Raw genomic sequence first — 22,897 nt, forward strand, 5'->3', positions numbered from 1 at the left:
TGGTGTGAGCGTTACTACACAGCCAATAGACAAATACGGTTTGCACTCTATAAAATCATGCATTGATTAATGTGGAAGCTTGTTTCTGTCACTAAATAAATAATAAAAAAAAGGTAATTGTGACTTTTTATCTCACAACTCTGACTTTTTTTTCTTGCAATTGTGAGATTTAAACTTGCAATTCTGAGAAAAAACGTCAGTTGTTTTCCCCTTACAATTGGACATTATAACACTCAATTGCAAGTTTTAACTCACAATACTGACTTTTTTCTCGCAATTGAGAGTTATCTCACAATTCTGACTTTTTTTCTCGCAATTTTGAGATTTAAACTCGCAATTCTGACTTTTTTCTCGCAATTGAGAGTCATCACGCTGACTTTTTATCTCACAATTCTGACTTTTTTTCTCACAATAGCGTGATTTAAACTTGAACTTGTGAGTAACAGTCAAAATTGCATGATGTAAAGTCAGAATTGCGAGTTATAAAGTCAGAATCATAGTCAGACTTTTCCCCCTGACAATTGGACATTATAACACAATTGTGAGTTCACAACTCACAATTCTGACATTATAACTTGCAATTCTGAAAAAAAAAAAAGTCGCAATTAACTTTTTATTTTTTATTTTATGGCAGAAACAAGCTTTCATAGATTTAACATGCTTACACAATCTATTTCATAAAAATCATCATTATTATTCAGCAACTATAATGTATGCTGGAATATGAATATTGGATATTTTTCCTAGTTTTTGAAAGCACATATTTTGTAATATTCATGTCAAACAAGAACAGTTTATTTAAAACATTTTTTTTTCTTTTTATTTAAAATAATATGTTGGTTAAACAGTAATGCAGATATGTCACATGGTAATAAATTATGCAGATAATTCAATACTTTGTAATGATTCAGCTATTTCATCTGTGGATTAAAATATACCTATAGACCTCACAAACTGATTATGAGTAGGAATGTATTTTAGGAGAATGACAGAGACGGCTCACCGAGGTTATGGCTTATAAGTTAACTCTCATTGCACGCTTTCAGGTGTCATTGCACAATACTGTTTGTTTTCAGGAGAGGCCGTTATTAGGTCTTTCTCCCCCTCTATTTCCTAACCTCTATATCCTGCATCCTTTGATCTCATCTCCCTCTCTTCCCTGACAGTAGGCGGAGCAGGACAGCTCATTTGCCTCCCAGCAGTACAGATGCACTTTGAAAAGATCAGTGAGCGAGAAAACAAAGAGAGTAGACAGAGACGAGAAGAGAGTCACCAGGACACAAAGCCCCAGAGCGAGCAGATGACTAGCCCAGACTCTCTCTCTCTCTGATACAAAGAACATACTTTTTACAAATAAACACATTCATACTCATTTTAACTGAAAGTAGGGGAGAGTGGGGTAAGCTGTGACAACTTTTTCAAATGTGAAATTGATAGAAATATCTTGAAAATAGCCAGAAAAATCAAAGCCCAAATTTAGTCAATAATTTATGTAACTTATGTAAATTAAAATGTACAAATATTCGGAATAAAATTTCTTGCCACGCGTTTTACTTTAACATGCTAAAAACATGCATTTAGAGCCTTTCTGATAATCTAATGACAAAAATGTTGCAGTTTTTGGTAGAGTAAGGGGTTAACACATCTTACCCCACTCTCCCTAACACTTAAGTCATCAGATAAAGGATTGTTTGTGTGCAATTTTACAGTACGCTTACGTCAATGTGAAATATATACAGCATGCGATTGATATATTACATCAACAAAGGGACTTGCGTCTACATGTTTGCAACTGTCCAAGAGAGACATAGTGAACGTATGCTTTTACGTGCATTGCGATCTCCAAAGTCCAATCTTATATGAAGTGGGCGTTTTTGTACAGTTCATACGCTAATGGACTATTTCCAAGACCGGCTTAATGGCTGCAAACATTCATAATTGCTCCTCACAATGTATTCCCTTCATTAGTTTTCATCTTACAGTTGCTGTTAGACCTCAGGCCAAAAAAATTAAAAATAAAATTAGCCACTCAGCAGCCGAGCAAAAATATCTACAGCGTGTACTACATAATCAAATTTGATAGACTCAAAAAAATTTTTTTTCAGTGGTAATAGTTTGTGATGGCATGAAAAGGGGCTTTGAAATAATACATAAGGTGTTCAAAGAGTTTTTGTAGTTTAACACTGGGCTTCTTCTAGGCATCGTACTTCTTTCCCGCCCTGTGGATCTGCTGGTATAAGGTCATGGAGAAGGCCATCCCGAGCAGCTGCAGAATAGAGGAAGTGACATCAGCATGGTGTGCATCAAACAGGATGTGACATCATTAGAGGCAAAGCTATTTTCCAAACATGTCAAGATGAGTGTAATTGTAATGTTTGTACCTGTAACACCAGCACACACATCGCGATGGTTCCAAGCAAATGTTTGTTGTCGTTCAGCCATTCCTCAACCTTCTCGTAGCAGCCCTAAGGGTCAGAAAGAAGATTGTGTGTTGAAATGTGCAATAAGATTATGAGTAATATTGGGGAGGTTGTTTTGAAACTTTAAGATGTGCAAGATATTTATAATTCAAAGTATAGTCATACTACCTTTTAAGCAGGCAGCTGGAGTACAAGCTATACAAAGAGTAGCTAACTACATTAAAGCTATTTAAATGGGAAAAACCCTTTAAAATATATAACTCAGCTACATTATTAATCTGGGTGATTGCAGGAGTATTTATGACTACCTCAATTAGTGTGACGTGTGTAGGGAAATTTAATCGAAATAACTTATAAACTGCTAGCACTAGAACGCTCTTTGATTCTGAATCAAAAACATTTTAGTGTTTAACTAAATATTTTTGTATTATGTAAACAGTAACTACTGTTTATGTTGTTGTACAAAAACAGTACAATCTAGTTTTAATTAATTAATCATTATTCAATTGATAATCAATATTTTTTTTTCATTTATATGCCTAGATAAATTGCAATTTTTCATTTATGTGCCCCAATAAACTGCATTATTTACCTACATGAATTAATATGAACACAGTGTAAAGAAACATACAGATGAATGAATGTTTTGAACTGATTCACTTAAATAATAATTTTGAGTGGCAGAAATGAGTCTAGCCAGTCTGCATTTAAAATAAAATAAAATAAAATAAGGTTCCAGTAATAAAATAAAATAAAATAAAAAAGTACCAAAAAAATAAAATAAAATAGGGTATTAAAATAAGGTTCTTAAATTATATTCCGTAAATAAAATAAGGTTCCAGTAATAAAATAAAATAAAATAACAGTATAAATGACACATTAAAATAAAGGCATTAAAATAAGGTTCCAGTAATAAAATAAAATAAAAAGTAATAAAAAAAGAAACAAAAAAATGAAATAAAATAAAATAAAATAAGGTTCTTAAATTATATTCTGTAAATTAAATTAAATTAAATAAGGTTCCAGTAATAAAATAAAATAAAAAAAACTGTATAAATGACACATTAAAATAAAGGCATTAAAATAAGGTTCCAGTAATAAAACTAAAATAAAATAAAAAGTAATAAAAAAAGTAACAAAAAAATAAAATAAAATAGAGCATTAAAATAAGGTTCTTATTAAATTAAATTAAATTAAATTAAATTAAATTAAATTAAATTAAATTAAATTAAATTAAATTAAATTAAATTAAATTAAATTAAATTAAATTAAATTAAAATCGTACCTGTGACCAGAAGATGTTAGTGGCGTTGCGACCGCACTCTCTATAGTGCTCCTGGCAGCATCTGTCTGGCACCGCTTTCTCCTGCAGGGCATCATGCCAGTCTGTGTGCCCTGTTACACCACAACACTCCCACTGAGAGACAGAGTCAATATTCAGATGCATCATTCCCACACTGAAAAAAAATGACATTTTTGCAGACGCCTCCATATTGTTCAATACTGGAGGGCTTCATGAGTTATCTTCCATAATTCTGCGGAGAGCAGCTGCGGATAGACACGGCCCAATCAACTACCTGAACTCTCGGTGACCCACCATTACTGTCACTGATGACCGTATATCACACCTGCACTCATGCACACACACCTCAGCTTGGATAATGTTCCAGGCGTTGCGGAGGCCGACGTTATTGTCCGTGTTGTAGAGCCGCAGGCCGTCTTTAAGATCCTGTTTAGCGTTCTCGCTCACCTGCGGGAGAGTTTAAAGTCAAGTGAAGCATTTGTAATCTGAAAATGAGTTACAGAGCTTATGTTTGGATATGAAGAAAACTTTAAGAATACTGAGTGTTAACCAGGATAGCAGGTGTGTGGGATGTTGTTGTCAGGATTCGTGTGGGTAATGAGAGTCTGTGCACGGTGGGTGGTTAGTTCTGTGTTTGTTTCTGTACAACAGACAGATTGAGAGGGTGTGTGTGATGCTTGGTGTTCGTACTGTACCTTGTCCGTGTACACGAAGAAAAGGATGAGCAAAATCAGCTCTGCCAGCAGAATAATCAACAGAACAATGAAGAACTACAAGTAAAAAGAGAGTATAAGTAAATTATTTATATACAACAAAGTGCAGAGACATACTGTATATACTTGTTATATTGTGAAATATGTGATTGTGAGTGGCCAATTGTGACATTGAGTTAAATTTCCATTGACAGCAAGATAATTAACACTTTAAATGCCCAGAAAGGTACTAAAGACATATTTAAAACAGTTCATGTTACTGACTTTTGTTATTCAAAACGTTTCGAAACACTTATGACCTAACAAAGCCTCCTTTACTGAAATCACATGACTTTGGCAGTTTGATACACGCTCCAAACCACTGATTTGAAACAAAAGATTCATAAAGCTTCATGAAGCAGTGTTTTGAAATCGCCCATCACTAGATATTGTTGAATAAAGTTGTTATTTTGTTTTTTTTGGCACACAAAAAGTATTCTCATGGCTTCTTAACATTAAGGTTGAAACAATGTAGTCACATGAACTGTTTTAAATATGTCTTTAGTAGCTTTCTGGGCATCTGAAAGTGTAAATTATCTTGCTGGCAATGGAGGCCTCACTGAACCAATCAGATTTTATCAAAAATATCTTAATTTGTGTTCTGAAGATGAACGAAGGTCTTGCGGGTTTGGAACGACATGAAGGTGAGTAATTAATGACAGAATATTCATTTTTGGGTGAATTAAACCTTTGAGGTTAAACCAGTACAATCACATGGACTATTTTAATTATGTCTTTACTACCTTTCAGGGCCTTGAAAGGTGCAATGACTTTGCTGCCTGTGTAGTTCTGAAACCCTCAGATGTAATAAAAAAATATCTGAATTTGTGTTCTGAAGATGAACGAAGGTCTTACGGGTTTAGAACGACTTGAGGGTGAGTAATTAATTACAGAAATTTCATTTTTGGGTGAAATAAAACCTTTAAATCAATATTTCATTACCATTTATTTATTTATTTGTAATAAACAGGATAATGTACAATCAGTGCAGAAATGCTTATTAGCATGCATATTACTAGAATATTGGCTGTTTATTAATACTTATTAAGCACAAATTAATGTCTTATTCTGCATGACCATATTCTACATTCTTCATCCTACCCAATACCTAAACTTAACAACAAACTTACTAATTATTAATAAGCAGTAAATTAGGAGTTTATTGGGGTAAAATTCATTGTTAATAGTGAATATGTGTTCCCCATACTAAAGTGTTACCAAAGTGTTTTAGGTGACCTGTCCCACATCAGAGATCATTCTGCCTGTTCACATGAGCCATAAGAAGCATCACCCAAAGGCTGACAGAATCTATAAGCAAGTGGAATTTGCACCATTCATGACAATGGAAGCAGTTTGAATGGAGATAGGCATGCTTTTGTTTCTCACTCGCAGCATCTCAGCTGTGCAGCATTCTCTCCACTCCCACACTCTCAATCAATGCAGCGCTACAAAGACCCCTGATGCTGCACGGCGTATTGTGAATCATTTACATGACATACACATTGGTCCAGCAACCAGTTGAGTAGTTTTCTGGACAAATGGTACAAATGCTTTACTATAGACACACTCAAAGGTAGTTGAGTGTCTTGAGTTGAGTTGACTCCTAGTCTTAAAGGTAGGAAAAATATCTTGTTTTGTTAACACTATATGCTTAAACTTGTATTTTACCTCAAGATATTTACCAAAAAACAACCAATCATAAACTATGTATCCCAAACTGGGCTTTGTGGGTTCAGAAGTTGATGAAAAGCTAATAATTAGCTAAAAAATGCATGTCATGTGACCATTGACTGACATCAAAGAATTATGTTTTGTTAAATTACTGAAATATTAACTCTAGATCTCAAAGGATACTTAAGTAAATATTTTAGGTCTTGGTTAACAAAAAAGTTTTTGTGAATCCCTTAATGAAGCAATTAAATATTTATGTGCTTTGTAGCATAACAACAACTATCAAGCCTGAAAGAACATGTTAAAAATGCAGTGACGGCAAAGGAAGTTATGAAGTATGAAGATGAAGTGTTTCTTTGGAAGACAACCAGAGAGGACGAATTAAAACATAACTAAGTTGCAAATGCACTATGTGAAATCTCAAAGCCTGATAACTCAGGATTACACTAACCCAGGGTTAAAATAATCCTGGGTTAACAATTAGTTGGTATGTGGGAGTTTTGTAGGTGTCGACTTACACTTAGCAACAGGCACTTGTTCTCCTTGATGGCACCGAGGCAACCCAGGAAGCCCGTTACCATGACGACGGAGCCCAAGGTAATGACCAGATTGGCAGCTGAGAGGGAGGGGAAGGAGGGGGAGAATGTGGCAAAACTGCCCTGAGAAACGGACAGCCAGATGCCCACACCTAACAACCCACAGCCCGACAACTGAGGAGAGACAGACAGAGAGTGTTTCATGTTATAGCCATAATCATTCAGTTTGACAGTATTTTACTTGTGCACAAGTTTTAGACCAACTCTTCAGTTTGAATCAATGAAGTCAGGAGTCTCAGGAGCACCTGAGTGCCACTTTGTGAACTCAAGTTGACTCAAGGTAAGCTATAGTTACTGATGCAGGACTGAGGTAGATGTGCGCATTTGTGGTATATTTTTCTGAGGTAGATTTGTGCGCATGCCTAATCAACAAAATGATACCTGTGTCAGCTCTGCCTGCTGTGAGAGCAATATAAATGCTAATAGAACCGCAATAAAGTACTGAAGTGTGAATTTTGTGTGTGTGTCTAGACTGTAGGAGAGTACACGGTGTGCACATCTCGTATGGGGAGAAACTCTTGTAATTTCATGCTCAGGTAACCGAAATGTAAAAGTAGTCCAAGCAAGGCAAAAGGAAAAAATTAGCTAACACACCTGGTCCAGCACCAAATAAAAAACGAGATATGCTGTACATGCTGCACAAGGTGGTAAATATGTGCATTTGTATGCAAGTGATTTTAAATAAGATTTAAAAAAAAATTCTGAATCGCTGCAAAATTATTATCCCAATTTACCATGCAGAGTTACTTATAAGTAAGCCATTCACATTTTTAAGAACACATTTGTATATAATCCTTTATTAAAATAAAGTTAAACATCTGTGAAACATTTATCTTGATGATTTAACTCTAGTAGGGATGTATATATATATATATATATATATACACACACACACACGCACAAAACATTTACAAAATTTTATGTCAGTTGCGATAAGTCATTGATTAACAATCGATTAATAAATGATTTGACAGCATCGATTAAAAATAATAAATTTTAAAATATAAAAAATCATTAATAAAACTAAATCAATAAAACCTAAAATCAGTTGTTTTAAATGCTACAAATGAATCTATGCATCAACAACATCATAATTTATAGTATGAAAAATGGACATTAATTTTAAAATTGGCTAAAGATTGCATTTAACAATGCTAAATTATTTATGTTTTTAAAGATTAACTTCAAATAAATTTAAGCTAAAATATATTATGTTTAAAAGTCTTTAAATGAAAAATTTAGTAGGGCAAGATGTTCTCTGTTAATCCTCTCTCACATTATGTGTGTCATTGCAAGATATGCCCTACAGTGCAGCGGTCTGGCTCCCCACACACTCTTCTTTTGAGTGTAACTGAAGGTGAAAAGCTGTGTCATTCAGTTCCCTCGAGAAAATACCCAGCATGCACTCTGAGAACCACACAGAATCTGAAATGAGCCAGAATCCTTATGCCCAGAAAATGATGAGTATGAAAAATAAGAGATAAAACAGGTGTGTGTAAGAGAGAGAGAGAGAGCGAGACAGAGAGAGGGAGGGAAGGAAGGAGGACAGCGAGTCAGAAAAATAGGTTAAACATGATGAAAACTTTTAAAAGCCATGAAAATGAAAAGTATGGCACAGTAATCAAAACGTCTGAGAGGAAATAATTAGGGAGCAAATGCAAGCAAGCAAAAGAGCACTCAAAATAGAAAATAACAGAATAAAACATAAACAGGAAGAGCAGAGACTATTCTGTCCACAGGAGCAGACAGACCACGCTGGATAATAAACAGCTTTTAACCCAAATTTTAGTATTCACGATGCACTACCAGAATGAAGACACACACGCAAAACAAACTGAATTCAATCTATTCTCTGTGCCTTTGGAAAATCCTTCATAATGGGTTTGTTCTTAATCTAATCCCGCATTTCAAACTGGAGGACTGTTCGTTCGAGAGGTTTTGCTTTTCAGTGCACTGCATACAAACACAGGCACACATTCACTAGATTAATGGTCTGAAGTAGCAGCATTGAACACAATTAAAGGTGTGTGAAGAGAAGATCATAGAAAGGACAGACGAGACAATACAAAGCAGAAAAAAATGGAAAAGGGTGAGAACAGAAGAAAAAGAAAAAAGAAGAAATAAAAGGGAAAGGACAAAAGGATTTGAACAGAAATGGCCTAGTAAAGAAAAAAATTATCTGTAATAACAGGAAAAAAGGAAAGACAAAGGCCAAGAAAGGAATCTGAAAAGAAGGAATAGAATGAGAAGTAAATAATAGAATAGGACAGGAACGGAAATGGAAAAAGAAAGGAATAGGAAATTAATAGAAAAGAACAGGAAAAGAAAAGGAATAGAGTGTAATAAGTCAGGTTCTGGAAGTAAAAATGCCATTCATTTTCTCCATAGGGAAATAGATTTTTAATGATATAAGACGACAAGACAGACCTAATGTAAGCTACGAGGTTGTTAATTGTTGCCATCAGCCTGCACTATTTCAACAATTTCTAAAATAATCACATTTAACTTTATTTAAAAAACTACATTACCCACGATGCTGTGCAGAAAAATCGAGTCGAAACAGTGAAATGTGCCAAAAAAGCTTGTTAGCTCCGCCCACTCCCATGAAGCACTCTCAAAATACTTCAATATTTGTATATATTTGTATATATATATATATATATATATATATATATATATATATATATATATATATGCATATTTTGCAATAAATTAAAAACATTGTTTTTTATATCTAATCAACATTTTTAAATGAATAGCTTTCCATCGTTTTTAACTCAATTATGATGCTCGCAATGCTTCATGGGATTGTAGTTCTTTCCCTCACTAAAGCTGTTAAGCAAACAGATATATTCACAACTTTAAGTACACAGTCTTGTATCTTTGTATTTTTGTCAGATTTTCAAATACTTTTTGGCTACAAATCAAAATTTGCAATGTTATGATTAACCTTGTAGCTGGTTGGTTTTGTTCATGGGTTATAATGCTTTATCAAAGGCTTGAATGGAAAAAAATACTTCCAGAACCAGTGACGGGCAAGCACTAATCCACTCTAAAAGAAAGGAAAAAGGAAAATAATATAAAAAGATGGTCACAAGGAAACAGGAAAGGACAATGACAGGAAAGGGATAGAAAAGGAAATGACAGAAAAGAAAGGAATAGGATAGGAAATGGGATAGAAAGGAAGGAAAGGGAAGAACTGAACAGAAAATGGCAGGAAAGGAAATGGAAAAATTACAGGGAAAAAAATAACAAAAGGAAAATTAAAAAGGAAAGGAAAGAAAGAAATCAATAGAAAAGGACAGGAGAAGAAAAATGGAAATGAATTAAATTAAAAAGGAAAGGAAAGAAAGTACATTAATAGAAAAGGACAAGAAAAAAGTACAATGGTAAGGAACTAAATGTAGGTAGCATCGATGAATATGTATTAGAAATAAAATACCAAAGTTGAGTCAGTCATTAACAGACTCCGCATGCAAAACTGACCTCACACTCACTAATGAGTGTATTGTGTGTTTGTGACCTTGTGAAAAGTGAAGTGAGTGGCCTTAACTTTCTGAGTCATGTATTAAACATGGAGCTGAGAGCCATCAGGCTCAGTAATGTCAAACACATGAAATATAGATTAACAGTGACCTAAAACACCTACTCAACTCCACTCAGAAACATCATTACCACCCCATTTACATCCTAGTCAGAATATAATAAAAAAACCACACAATTTGTCAACTGTGTTTCACATAAGCAGGAAGATCGAGGGTTTTTCTATTATGTTATGAGAAGATTTTATTAAATGCTTCTGTAAACCTTGTAATTCAGAACAGGAATGTAATTTCACTTCAATGGAAAAATGAACTCCAAAATTAAATTCCAACGAATCAAAAGAAAACCAAACTGCTTAGACAAACTGTTCCATCTCAAAGTAATTCTATCTAAAGCTTTCTGTGTCTCCCTTTTTAAATCACTTTTATCTTTCTTTTTATCGCCCTCCTCCGTCTCTCTTTTATTCCCTCTCCGCCCCGCTGTTTAAAGTGTACAGTGTAAAATCTCCAGGCCTTTGCAATCTTTCCCTAATTTCCTTATTCTTTTATGTTCCCTTTCCATCGCTATATGGGTGTATATGTGGGTGTGTGTGCAGCGGGAGATTTCAGATCAGTCGGGAGTTTTTTCTCAAGTTTCCTGCTTGTGATTTGGTGCTTCCGTCATTAAACCCGCTCAGAATCAAACAAACAACAACACACACGCACGGCAGATCAAACGAGTAAACTCTTGCAACTCACAGAACCATCATCTGACACACAGACTTCCTGTTGTAAATACACAACAACACCACAGATGAATGAAACGTTAAATGGTGAGCCTATAAGAGATGTTAGAATGATAGAGAGCGAGAGGAAAAGAGGGGGGTTCATTTGAGTGCTCTGGTTCAGATGAATATGTATTACTGCCTTTGATCTAAGAGCATTTAACACCTCATGAGGAACCTCCTTTCCTCAGCTCACATGACATCCCTTACAAACACTGACTACGGTATCCATTTTCATCTATATACTACAGTTATTACCAAAAGCATCATGCCCATTCAAACTGAAGTGCATTTTGAATATAATTTTATAATTAAGTAAATAAAAATAATTACCATCTTTGAAAATTAAAGGTAGCATGCTTAATTTCTGACGGAAATTGGAATTTCCTTTAAAGAGGTCCTTGATTTCACTTTTTTAACTTTAGTTAGTGTGTAATGTTGCTGTTTGAGCATAAACAGTATCTGCAAAGTTCCGACACTCGAAGTTCAATGCAAAGGGAGATATTTTCTTTTAAAGACTTTTCTGTTTAAGGACTACAACAAACGTCTAGTAGGGAGTACAAAAGCTTGTTCCCTTGTTGGGGACATCACTAACCGTAAAATTTACATAAACCCTGCCCCAGAGAACACGCAACAAAGGGGGCGAGGCCATGCTGGGCTGCTTTAGAGAAGAGGAAGAGTTGTTGTGGTAGAGTGTTGTTACCATGCCGTCATTTTACGCCGGACTGCTTCACAAACAATGGTCAATTCAATGCTGGATTTGCACAAAAGATTAACATGACGGCACATGATAGTCGATGAGTTCCACAGTAGCTAAATAAATTTATCCACTAACCGTTCAGAAATGCAGTGGCGGCTGGTGCAAAAAGTATTTGGGGGGGGAGCAAAAAAAAAAAAAAAAAAAAATTTAGAAATGCAGGAATGAATAGGCTAATTGTTGAATAACCATTTATCGATTTATATATAATAATGTATCTATCTAAAACATGGAAAATTCAGTATTTAAAGCAAAGATCTCAAAAAAAAAATATCTGTATTTAATTAAAAAAAGTATATATTTAAGATCCTGCCCAATATTGTCCTAGAAACAATGTTCATATTGATGGCTATAAAAACAATCATGAATGTAACTTTGTAGTATATGCTATAAATTATGTGCAAAAAAGGGGTCAAATCACATTAGGCCTGGGCTACATTCTAAAATTGTACCTTTACAATCTAAAAACAAATGTTTTTGAAATAGAAATTAAATACACTAAACTAAAAATGAAAATAAATAAAAACAAAAGAACAGACTATTATTATTATTTGGATTACTCTACAAGTCACTTTACACAGTTACTGCTATCATACAAATACACTTTGTTGTAGTTTCGAAATTCTACATATGACATAATTATGTTCGCCAACAAAAACAAATTTTCAACAAATATTTTAAGCAAAATGTATTTTACTCAGATTGAACTACTTCTGTTTGGCGCGCGGCGGCGCTCGTTCATGGAAATTTGTGCTTGCGGAAGGCTCGACCACGACAGACTGCAAAATGGAAATATTTTCTCGACTTTCTAACTTTTACAGATGGAGAATATGTGTGTGAAATGTAAATTATGCACTGAGGAAATTATTAAATGTCACTTCAGTTTAAAAAAAATATTAATAATATTAGGTATGTTTGTTTCCACCAATCGCTGCACAAGTTAAGGTTACGTATGATGATGAAAGCACGTTAGTGCGAGCCCTACCGGAACCCATAGAGATTGCACTGCAGCGCCTGCAGTTCGAAAAAAAGTTCTTTGAATGGAAGTCTATGGGAGCAGTCGGGGCAAATCTCCGGCAGACTGAAATACCCAAAAAGAGGCGGTACTCCACAGAGCATGACTCGACGCTGATTGGACTATATCCAGAGGCAGAACAAACAGTCTAGCAGTGACAGCTAGCGTAACTCTGTGGTTGAAAAATGCGTCCTTTTCTCACTTTGGTGGTGCGTCGCCCTATTGCCCTAATGAAGAAACCGCCCCTGCAGAAATGTCAATTCTAAAAGTTGTAACTTCTTTCTGAGTCTTTCCATCAGTGTTCGACTCTGGTTTGAATAATGTAAGTTTTAACACCGTTACTGACAATCGTCATTTTGGCTGCGTGAGATTCTCCAGCTTTGTTGTTGTTGATCAACCGAAGCTCCGCCCTCTTCTGGAAAGGGGGCTGGGAGCAGCAGCTTATTTGCATTTAAAGGGACACACATAAAAACTGAGTGTTTTTGCTTACACCCAAATAGGGGCAAATTTGACAAGGTATAATAAATGATCTGTGGGGTATTTTGAGCTGAAACTTCACAGATGCATTCTGGGGACACCAGAGAGAGAGACTTATATTACATCTTGTGAAGAGGGGCATAGTAGGTCCTCTTTAAGGGTTACATGATACTTGCATGATATTACAGCTGTTTGTGATTATTGGGATCTTTAGAAGCTACTGCATTCACAACTGCGAATTTCTATCTATTGAAGTACTTTAGAGATGAACTGGAAAAATACTAAAAAAATATATTTTTTAAGCAATTTTACATGACTAAAGATTTAATGAATTTCTATGACTTTTCCGGGACAAAGACTAAAGATTTAATGAATTTCTATGACTTTTCCAGGACAAAATTGTTGTTATTATCTAATATTTCCACCTGCTGCGTGCAACACAAGACAATATCTATGTGCAAAACACAAACACCATGCATCTTATTCCATCAATCATCTCACATAAACATGCACTGTCTGAAATCCGACATACTCCCCTGACTAAGAATTCTGCGACCATTGGCACAACTAACAGCACCAGAAGAGTGTCAGGGCATTGATATGTGGTTACTTAGGTGTTTTAGCATGTTACTATGTGGCTGCGAGAGTGTGATTCACATCCTTCTTTCAGTGTAAATCAATGGGATTGTGTTTCCTGTTGTATCATCAATAATGTAATAGCATGTATGCAGAGTAAAAGCACATTTCTCTTAAAGGGATAGTTCACCCAAAAATGAAAATTTGATGTTTATCAGCTTACCCCCAGTGCATCCAAGATGTAGGTGACATTTTTTCTTCAGTCGATCACAAATGATGATTTTTAACTGCAACCGCTGCCCTCTGTCATTCAAATCATTGCAGTAGATGGGAACTTCATCTATAAGAGTGAATAAACCTTGCTTAGACAAATCCAAATGAAACCCTGCGGCTCGTGACTACACATTAATGTCCTAAGACACGAAACGATCGGTTTGTGTGAGAAACCGAACAGTATTTATATCATTTTTTACCTCTAATACACCACTATGTCCAACTCCGTTCAGCTTCCGGCTAGTGAGGTCTGATCGCGCTCTGACAACGGAAGTGATGTCTCGCGCTCATTGAAGTATATGGGCGAGACATCACTTCCGTCTTCAGAACGCGTTTTTTGACCTCACTAGCCGGAAGCTGAACGGAGTTGGACATAGTGGTGTATTAGAGGTAAAAAATGATATAAATACTGTTCGGTTTCTCACACAAACCGATCGTTTCGTGTCTTAGGACATTAATGTGTCGTCACGAGCCGCAGGGTTTAATTTGGATTTGTCTAAGCAAGGTTTATTCACTCTTATAGATGAAGTTCCCATCTACTGCAATGATTTGAATGACAGAGGGCAGCGGTTGCAGTTAAAAATCATCATTTGTGATCGACTGAAGAAAAAATGTCACCTACATCTTGGATGCACTGGGGGTAAGCTGATAAACATCAAATTTTCATTTTTGGGTGAACTATCCCTTTAAGATGCACAATTTGATTTATTTAATACTTTAGGGTTACTATCTAGGGTTAGGGATATAGACAATTCTACAATCCCAAGTATGAGTGGTAATAATATTGATGCTTGCAGGGATGCGTATCAACCACCACTAATGATCTGCTGCAAACTCACATCAATGGCTGAGTCAGAAATTAACATTGTTGAACCATTCAAACATTGTCTTGAAAGTGCCACAGAGACACTATGTTCACTTTTTAGAAAAATCATCATTCACATAGCAGCAGTCTCTGCACATTAAATTTGTATAAGAGAAAGCATTTTGACAACAAGCAAGTTTGCATAATTCATGCTAGAGTTTGATACTCACCCAGAACAGCAGGTTGAAGAGGAACATCATGTATTTGACACAGCACAGGCATCCACGAGCCATCTTCAGCTTCTCAAACTCTAGGAGCAACACAAACGACAAGTCCAGGTAAAACACAACATACTTCCCACGGGCAGACACGCGCTTATCCTGAGGCTTTCCTCCTGGCGGGACCGCAACAACAGCTCCGTCATTCTGTGCTGTTTGATCTTTGACATTTGAGCCCCGGGAGCCATAGAAGGCCCCCACGGCTAGACGGTGACCCCGACGGGCCGCCCGGGTGAATTCTGACTCTGCGCTGTCCAATGAGGGGCTCCGCTGGACCTCGGATTCGTGGCTCTCACACCTCTGCATCATCGGATGAAGGCCGAGCGGAGGGCATGTTTCACACACACAATCACACAAGCTGCAATTTAGCACATGTCTTCAAAGTTGCCATTTGAAGGAGACGGATTTAAATTAAACAAACAGATGCGCTCACATAACACAAGAACTTAAAGCTGTCTTAGTGTCTTCAGTAGAGTTTTTTCTCCAATGGGATCCGTAATTTCCTCTGCACTGAGCACGTTTTTCTCCCTGTGCTTCCTATTTGTCTTTTTCTTCTTTCTGCATTTTCTATCATGCATGTGGGAATGCAGAGCATGTGCTTTCAACTTTCCCCGTTCTCGCTCCATCGCACTCTTTCACTGCTCTGGTTCGGCATGATTCGCTTTGCTGCGTGTACCACATTTTTCTCTGCATGCTCTCGCTTCCCTGCAGTGCTATTATTAGTGATTTCCTCTCCCGGCTCTTTCCATCCCAACTAGCACTCTGTCCCTATCTCTGCATCCTCCTACCTTCATCCATTCATCCCGCTCTCTCTCTCTCCCTCTCTTTGGCTCCTCCTCCTGCACTTCGGCCAATCTGTTTGCAGGTCAGTGGATGCGTTATCTCCCTGCCCACGTACTTTTTGAAAGTATCACAAGCCAAGCGGGAAAATGAAAGCTGTTTGAGCAAATAAAACAAATCCTAGCACATGTATGTGCAGTTTGCCTATGTGTATGCATGCCGTCTCGCCTAATAAGAGCAATTCTGCAGAGAGATTGTGCAATCATAGCCTACCAAGTGTAAAGACTGCATCTGATGAGTTGTTGTTGGTGCTGTGTGATGGTGCTATTAAACACACTTCAGCAACAACATGCATTTGCTTTGTTTCTAGTGATCCTGATTTAACCACTGGCTAGGATTGCTGACCTCTGATGTGAGCTGAAGTGTGAATGATGCAGCTCGTCAAACATAATGATACCGGGTCCAAATTAAACACATACAGTCAGTTCAAAGAGTTGCATTGTCTCCTATGGTCCTATGTCACATTTAATTTTCCATGGAGTTTTTTTTTACTGGGAAGACATATTTTCAATGTTGCATCAGCTGAATGATTGACACTGGTACACAACAGTACGACACACAGAACAGACTGGAGGTCTATTCCTCACAGCTGTTTCTAATTACGAGAAATTAAACATGGCATCCACCTAACTAAGATTCATACAAAATTCAGAAAAATCTGACAAAATATACCACTGGGTATGTCATCGTTTGGAAAAAAGGTTTAGCCTTGAAGTATGATAATTTGGTTAATCATATATAAGCAAAAAAAAAAAAAAAAAGTATATGGTATGTCCTTATTTATGTAACTAAACGTGCATGTGTGTGTATATTTCTATAGAGATCCTCCTGTGTTATTATTTTGGTGAATTTTTTTTTGCTATAATTCCTCTTTCCCTCCAGTGCTCCTTCCACTCTAATTAAATGGCATAGCAATATTGTGTAACAGTGTGTGTGTTTATGTGTGTGTTGTATGGAGCTGACTGTGTATTTTACCCTGCGGTGGCTTTGTGAGATCTGATATTCTCAGGAAACTCATTAGAAAGGGTTTTATTGACTGAACAGTGTTTATTTTGCTGTAACAGTGGATATAACTTTCCCACAGCTCCACAAACTGCTTGCAAATTTGTACACCTGAGGACCACCCATAAATGTATAATGTTCCTCAGTGTTTAATTTACCTGTCTTAGCAGGGGATTTTCATCTTAAGTCAACTATAAAATAAAGTTAAGTTAAAAAAAGTTACTATACAGTACACTACACTTCAAACATTAGGGGCCCTATCATACACCCGGCGCAATGTGGTGCAATGCGGCGCCAATTTTCCCATGGAATTGGGCGACATTAACACTGCGGGTTGTTTTTTTTTAATGTCCGCGGGTTGAAGCAACCCTAAATAACATGATATTTAGCCCCTGGAATGCGAATTTCTACCGGCGGGTTTTGCAATTGGGCGGGTTTTGTTGTGAAAACCTGGCAACCCTGAGCCTGACGCAGTTATCATCTTCATGTCCTGTGCCACGTTGTTGAAAAAGCACATGCATTTTCGCCTATTTGTGCGTCCATGGTCTGAAAACGAGGTCTGTTCGGATGCATTGTTGGCGTGTTGCTATTTTGAGGCATCTGAAATAAAAGTATTACAATGTAAAAGACTATTATTGTGTAACATTCCATGACATTTTTCCCGACGTTAAACTAGCTAAAGTGGATTCGACATGCCATAAGTGCACTTAGATCTAAGATTGTTAAAATAGAGCCACTATGAGTCACTAAGAAATTTAAATTACAGGGTTAGTTATAACAAACATCAGCAGATTTTTGAGTTTTCTCGACTTGTTGTATTCAATTTATACAACAAAATGTTGAGAAAACTCAAAAATCTCCTACAAAAACAAGTTGTGAAAACTCAAAAATCTGCTGAAGTTGGTTGTCTTAAACTTTTAAGTTTTCTCAAATGATTTTTTAAAGTGTATAGCGGCACATAACATTGGATGCTCTTATAGAATATTTTATGGCTTGTGGGTCTCATGTGGCTGCTGTCTTGGTGCCTGAATAGAACATAACAGTAGCACTGAATATCTGTTCACAGGTACTTAACGCATCCACAGTCAGGAACAGAAGTCATTTATTATATATACAGAGAATAGAGGAAAGAGTGGATTGCAAGACATCTGATGGAGAGAGAGAGTAGGAGCCTATTCTTAAAGTTCATATTTTTTTCTTAATAAAGTATTGTTGAACGTGTATTTTATTGCATATTATTATTGTTTTTATTACAGTTTATTGCATCTTTTGTGCATGTGCATGTACTGGTGCAGTGGCATTATGTAAATCATGCCAGAAATCTACTAGAGAAAAAAACTACTGGAGAACTTTGTAATATATGTATATGCTTCAAGAGATTCAATTTCTTTCATAACTAGTCAGTAAGCATACAAAAATCACATATGTACTAGTCTGAGTGGTAAAAATGTTTTTATTTAGCTTTTTACTTAGAAAAATGTATAATTATAGTTATAATCATAAATGTGTATTATATTATATTATATTATATTAATGTAGGAAAAATAGTGCAGAATCTTTAATATTTCTCATTATTAAATTTATATTATATTTTCTTTCCAGATCTTCAGTGTGGATTTTTGGATCCCACTGTATGTAGTAAATGCTGCCCAGATGTGTGTTTAAGGAGTATTAATTAAACAAACTCAGGCTACCAACGCTATAATGAACATCTGCCTGCCAATCTGCTCAGACACACACTCACTCTGATCCTTCTCTTTGTCTTTGTCTATTCAACGACAATGTGCTTAGATCCTTCTGAGAAAACGAACATTTCTAGTGTTTATAGGAAAGTTTCTCATTGTACATGACTGTGGTTCCAAACAGGCCATTTTGTTCAGCTGGACACGCCGGTTTGCATGTAAACCGCACTTTCAGACACTCAAGAGGGATTTATTCCCAAACAGTCTGCCCTATATGTAAATCAACTACCATTAACTCTCTATCCAGGGAATGCCGGTTGACTTGCTGGCAAAAAAGCACTTTCCAACACTTTCTAGGGAAATGGGGATTGCGTGTTGGGAAAGAAGGAACTGAATTAGTGCTGTTTTCATCCTCCATCAAGCAAAAAGCTATTTCAACCAGCTATACTTTTTCTTTCTAAGAATTAAACAGCAGCTACCGTCAATAAAGAGAATGAACAGGTGAAGTGTGCAATTGCACAGCAAGCCAGATTAGTATGGAAGCTTGTTTCCGCCATGAATGAAATAAAAATAAAAAAGGTAATTACAAGTTTAAATCTTGCAATTCTGACTTTTTTCCTCAGAATTGTGAGGTATAAACTCGCAATTGTGTGTTATAAAGTCAGAATTGCGTGATATAAACTTGCAATTCTGAGAAAAAAAGTCAGAATTGTGAGATAAATAGTGAGTTATGATGCAATATACCACACACACTCATGTTTTTCAGCACTTCTGCATTCACACATAAAAGCATTTAAAGCAATTCTCTTGGGATTGTACTTTTTACAATAGTAATGAGCTTTTGTATTGCTGAAATGTCTGTCAACACACATCATGGTCATGCTAGAGAGTAATACATGTAATATTACAAGTCACATTGAACTGAAAACTTATGATGAATGTATGCAGCATGACTGAAACAACAGCAGAAACAGAACAGCCTGTCCAATATTTTTATAACAACTGGCATTTTCATTACACCAACTGTTTCAAGCTGTTTCCCTGCCCACGCATGAATATTAGAGATGCCTTCCATGCAGAAAATTAAATTTTCATTGTCAGAACGGAAAGAAGGCATTTGATTTGACCTTTAACAGGTAAATGAATTCCCTTTCAAGCATCTGAAACCTAACAAAAAAGCAAGCCAATGTGCATAAGTTGTTTTTAATGTGTGTAGAGTTCAAGGTTAGTTAAAGAGCTACATTAAAGGTTCAGTTATTGTAAAAATGCCCTTTGATGCGAACATTCAGAACAGGACGTACTCTTTTAGCATGACAGCCTGAGGGCATGTGCTGTTTCAGTCCTTAATTATGTCATTAGTGCTTTATTCTGCTTTCTATTCACAAGACGCTGTGCTCTGACCTGCTCCAGTTCACACTTGATCTCTTTTCTCTGTTTTAATTACACTATTTAGCACTAATCACGTGACCTCTTTGGAGGTGTAAGCAATTTTGTGATGCACTGCCCTCTTGTGGTGTTAAAATCGGATACTGTGCTATCTCTACTATCTTGGCTGGACTTAGTCAGCCTGATATGAATACTTAAAGGGATAGTTCACCCAAAAATGAAAATTCTGTCATCATTTACCCATAGTATGGAAAAAAATACATTGTCTCTCTGGGCCTGTTTGGTTACTCATATTCTTCAAAATATCATCTTTTGTGTTCAGCAGAAGACAGAAATTCATGCAGGTTTGGAACAACTTGAAGGTGAGTAAATATATATTTTCCTAGCATTAGTCCCGCTCATTTACAGGGTCCACTTTATCTGAATTATCCGTGAACACACATTGGATTTGGCACAGGTTTTTATGCTGGATGCCCTTCCTGATGCAACCACACTTGAGGGTGAGTAAATGATGACAAAACTTTCATTTTTGGGTGAACAATCCCTTTAAGTTGTAAAGTGTGTAATGTAGAGAGAATTAAGTGAACATTGAGCAACATGGCATAAAATGCTGAAAGGCCAAATGGTGAAAGGTCATAACTCTCGAAATATAGGTCAAATTTGATCTGTAAAGAGTAAGTCAACATCCAATGTTTTGAACATCAAAGGGTTAGTTCAGCCAAAAATTAAATTTCTGTCATTAATTACTCACCCTCATGTTGTTCCAAACCTGTAAAACCTTCGTTCATCATCGGGACACAAATTAAGATATTTTTGATGAAATCCGATGGCTCAGTGAGGCTGAAATCACGTGACTCCAAATCGCTGATTCGAAACAAATGATTCGCCATCACTAGATATTGTTGAATAAAGTCGTTATTTTGTTTTTTTGCCGCACAAAAAGTATTCTCGTCGCGTCATTACATTAAGGTTGAACTACTGTAGTCACATGAACGGTTTTGAGTAGTTTTTGAAAGTGCTAATTATCTTGCTGACAAAGCAGGCCTCACCGAGCCATCAGATTTTATCAAAAATATCTTAATTTGTGTTACGAAGATGAACGAAGGTTTTATGGGTGTGGAACGACATGAGGGTGAGTAATTAATGACAGAAAATTCATTTTTGGGTGAACTAACCCTTTAATATTAACTATTAATATAAATATAAATTATTTGTAGATAGATAATAAATATAAATACCACATTGTTTTTGGTATTAGAAGTATATATTATAGTATAACAATTTAAATTAGCGTATTTATTATCTTCAAATGATTTATAAATTCAAATGAGAGAGCTGTATTAATACAGCCATATTGGGTGCATTTAGAACATGTTGATTTACAGTAATATTCCAGTAGCTGCAGAGTTTTCAGATTAAAGGCTTAACGTAAACACAAACCTTAAATAGGGAAATGATGTGCATGCAAATGTTGTCACTGTTTCCATGAGTCTGCAGCAGGCATGCAGCAGCTGCTTTCAACTATGCGCTTTTTAGTTGCGCCAATTCTGCACATTCCAGCGCAGCGCTAATCACAGCCTGCGGCTCGCGCGCACACACACACACACACACACACACACACACACACACTGAGGTATAGTACCTCTATGAACAACTAATGAGAAGTTTCCTGAATGCTAAAGAAGCTTCGTTTTCTTAAACTGTAGGCCTTGAACACTGTTGCACTCCAACGTGAATAGAGCCAAATCTGCTCTGCTGTCGGTACGTCTACATCTGCGTAATTTGCTTATCTTTCCATATCAGAAAGCCAGTTTCCGTAGTAGCAGAGATTATTCCTAAACCTAGTTTGACACATTCAAACTTCCATTTACTTTAGTTTTTGTTTAAATAACACATTATAGCCACATAACAAAACAAAACTATAAGTATTTTCCTTAAACTGACATAAACATTCACGAACTGATAAACATCAACAGAACAACAAGCTACGAGAATAGACTAGACAGCCAAAATAAACAATTATAAGACTAAATATTAAAAATGTAGACATTTTCATATAAAAGTATAACATTTTCGTCGTTTTTGAGCCTTACTCACCTTATTTGAAGCACAACTTATGTTTTCCGATTTGCTTTCTTCTTTCCGAATGAAACTCTCCTCACTTTCGTTTGCTTTTTTGTTTATATAAACGATGTTTTAACTGTTACCAATAGAAGTTAAACGCATATAAACTATCGGTAAGCAGACTTTTGCTTTCATGGTAGTCGGAAAAAGTTCCGGAGCTCGAAAAAAATCGGAATGGCAGTAAGTTTTCCCACGAACGGAAACAGTGTAGCAGGAAAGATGGAGAGGCGTGACTTCAGTCCGTTTACGGTCACTGCTGTAAATCCACAGGAAAAAACTACTGGCGTTTTCCTGCAGGGGGCGCCCCTTCACACGCAGTCGAGGATTATTAAACATATTAAAAATAACTATTACCAAAAATATGTTACATTTAGAAATAAGTGTGCAAAAAGCACTTTTAGGCTCTGAAACCTTTCTTTCTCTCTTATTTGTAATAAATAATGTTATGTTTACTTGACAAATACAGTCAAACCAAAATGTATTTATTCAGACACCTTGAACATTTCATTCATTATTAGTTTATTCACTATAGATATAAAAAATTATAAATTATAAAAAAATTATTTAAAAAATTGTCATAAAATATGACAAGATTAAACTGTGTCAGAAAAAAATAATCTTAATTATGTCAGAT

The 22,897-nt window shown here is 36.0% G+C and overlaps 1 protein-coding gene across 2 annotated transcripts; it reads right to left on the reverse strand.

Moving 5' to 3' along the window:
- Window positions 1-802: 802 nt before the first annotated feature.
- On the reverse strand, window positions 803-22,498 carry tspan9b (tetraspanin 9b). Of its 2 annotated transcripts, XM_067390945.1 has the most exons (8): window positions 22,237-22,498; window positions 15,182-15,261; window positions 6,665-6,856; window positions 4,419-4,493; window positions 4,069-4,170; window positions 3,706-3,837; window positions 2,382-2,465; window positions 808-2,266 (listed from the first exon to the last, which is right to left on the reverse strand). In XM_067390945.1, the coding sequence occupies exons 2-8, from the start codon at window positions 15,242-15,244 to the stop codon at window positions 2,195-2,197; spliced, it is 720 nt and encodes a 239-aa protein (XP_067247046.1). In that variant the 5' UTR covers window positions 15,245-15,261; window positions 22,237-22,498; the 3' UTR covers window positions 808-2,194. The 2 variants fall into 2 exon arrangements, with proteins under 2 accessions (XP_067247044.1, XP_067247046.1); XM_067390943.1 differs by lacking the exon at window positions 22,237-22,498 and having other exon boundaries at window positions 803-2,266; window positions 15,182-15,538.
- Window positions 22,499-22,897: the final 399 nt, after the last annotated feature.

This window comes from Chanodichthys erythropterus, chromosome 8, assembly GCF_024489055.1.
Source record: "Chanodichthys erythropterus isolate Z2021 chromosome 8, ASM2448905v1, whole genome shotgun sequence".
Taxonomy (NCBI): domain Eukaryota; kingdom Metazoa; phylum Chordata; class Actinopteri; order Cypriniformes; family Xenocyprididae; genus Chanodichthys; species Chanodichthys erythropterus.

Bases quoted from the DNA above. Each gene is read 5' to 3' on its own strand.
- tspan9b (XM_067390943.1), bottom strand. From the start codon at position 15,538: ATGATGCAGAGGTGTGAGAGCCACGAATCCGAGGTCCAGCGGAGCCCC. The intron at 4,494-6,664 runs GTAAGTCGACAC...TTTTACTTGTAG, and splicing joins ACAAGTGCCTGTTGCTAAGT to TTCTTCATTGTTCTGTTGAT. The intron at 3,838-4,068 runs GTGTGTGTGCAT...TCTGTCTCTCAG, and splicing joins GGAACATTATCCAAGCTGAG to TGGGAGTGTTGTGGTGTAAC.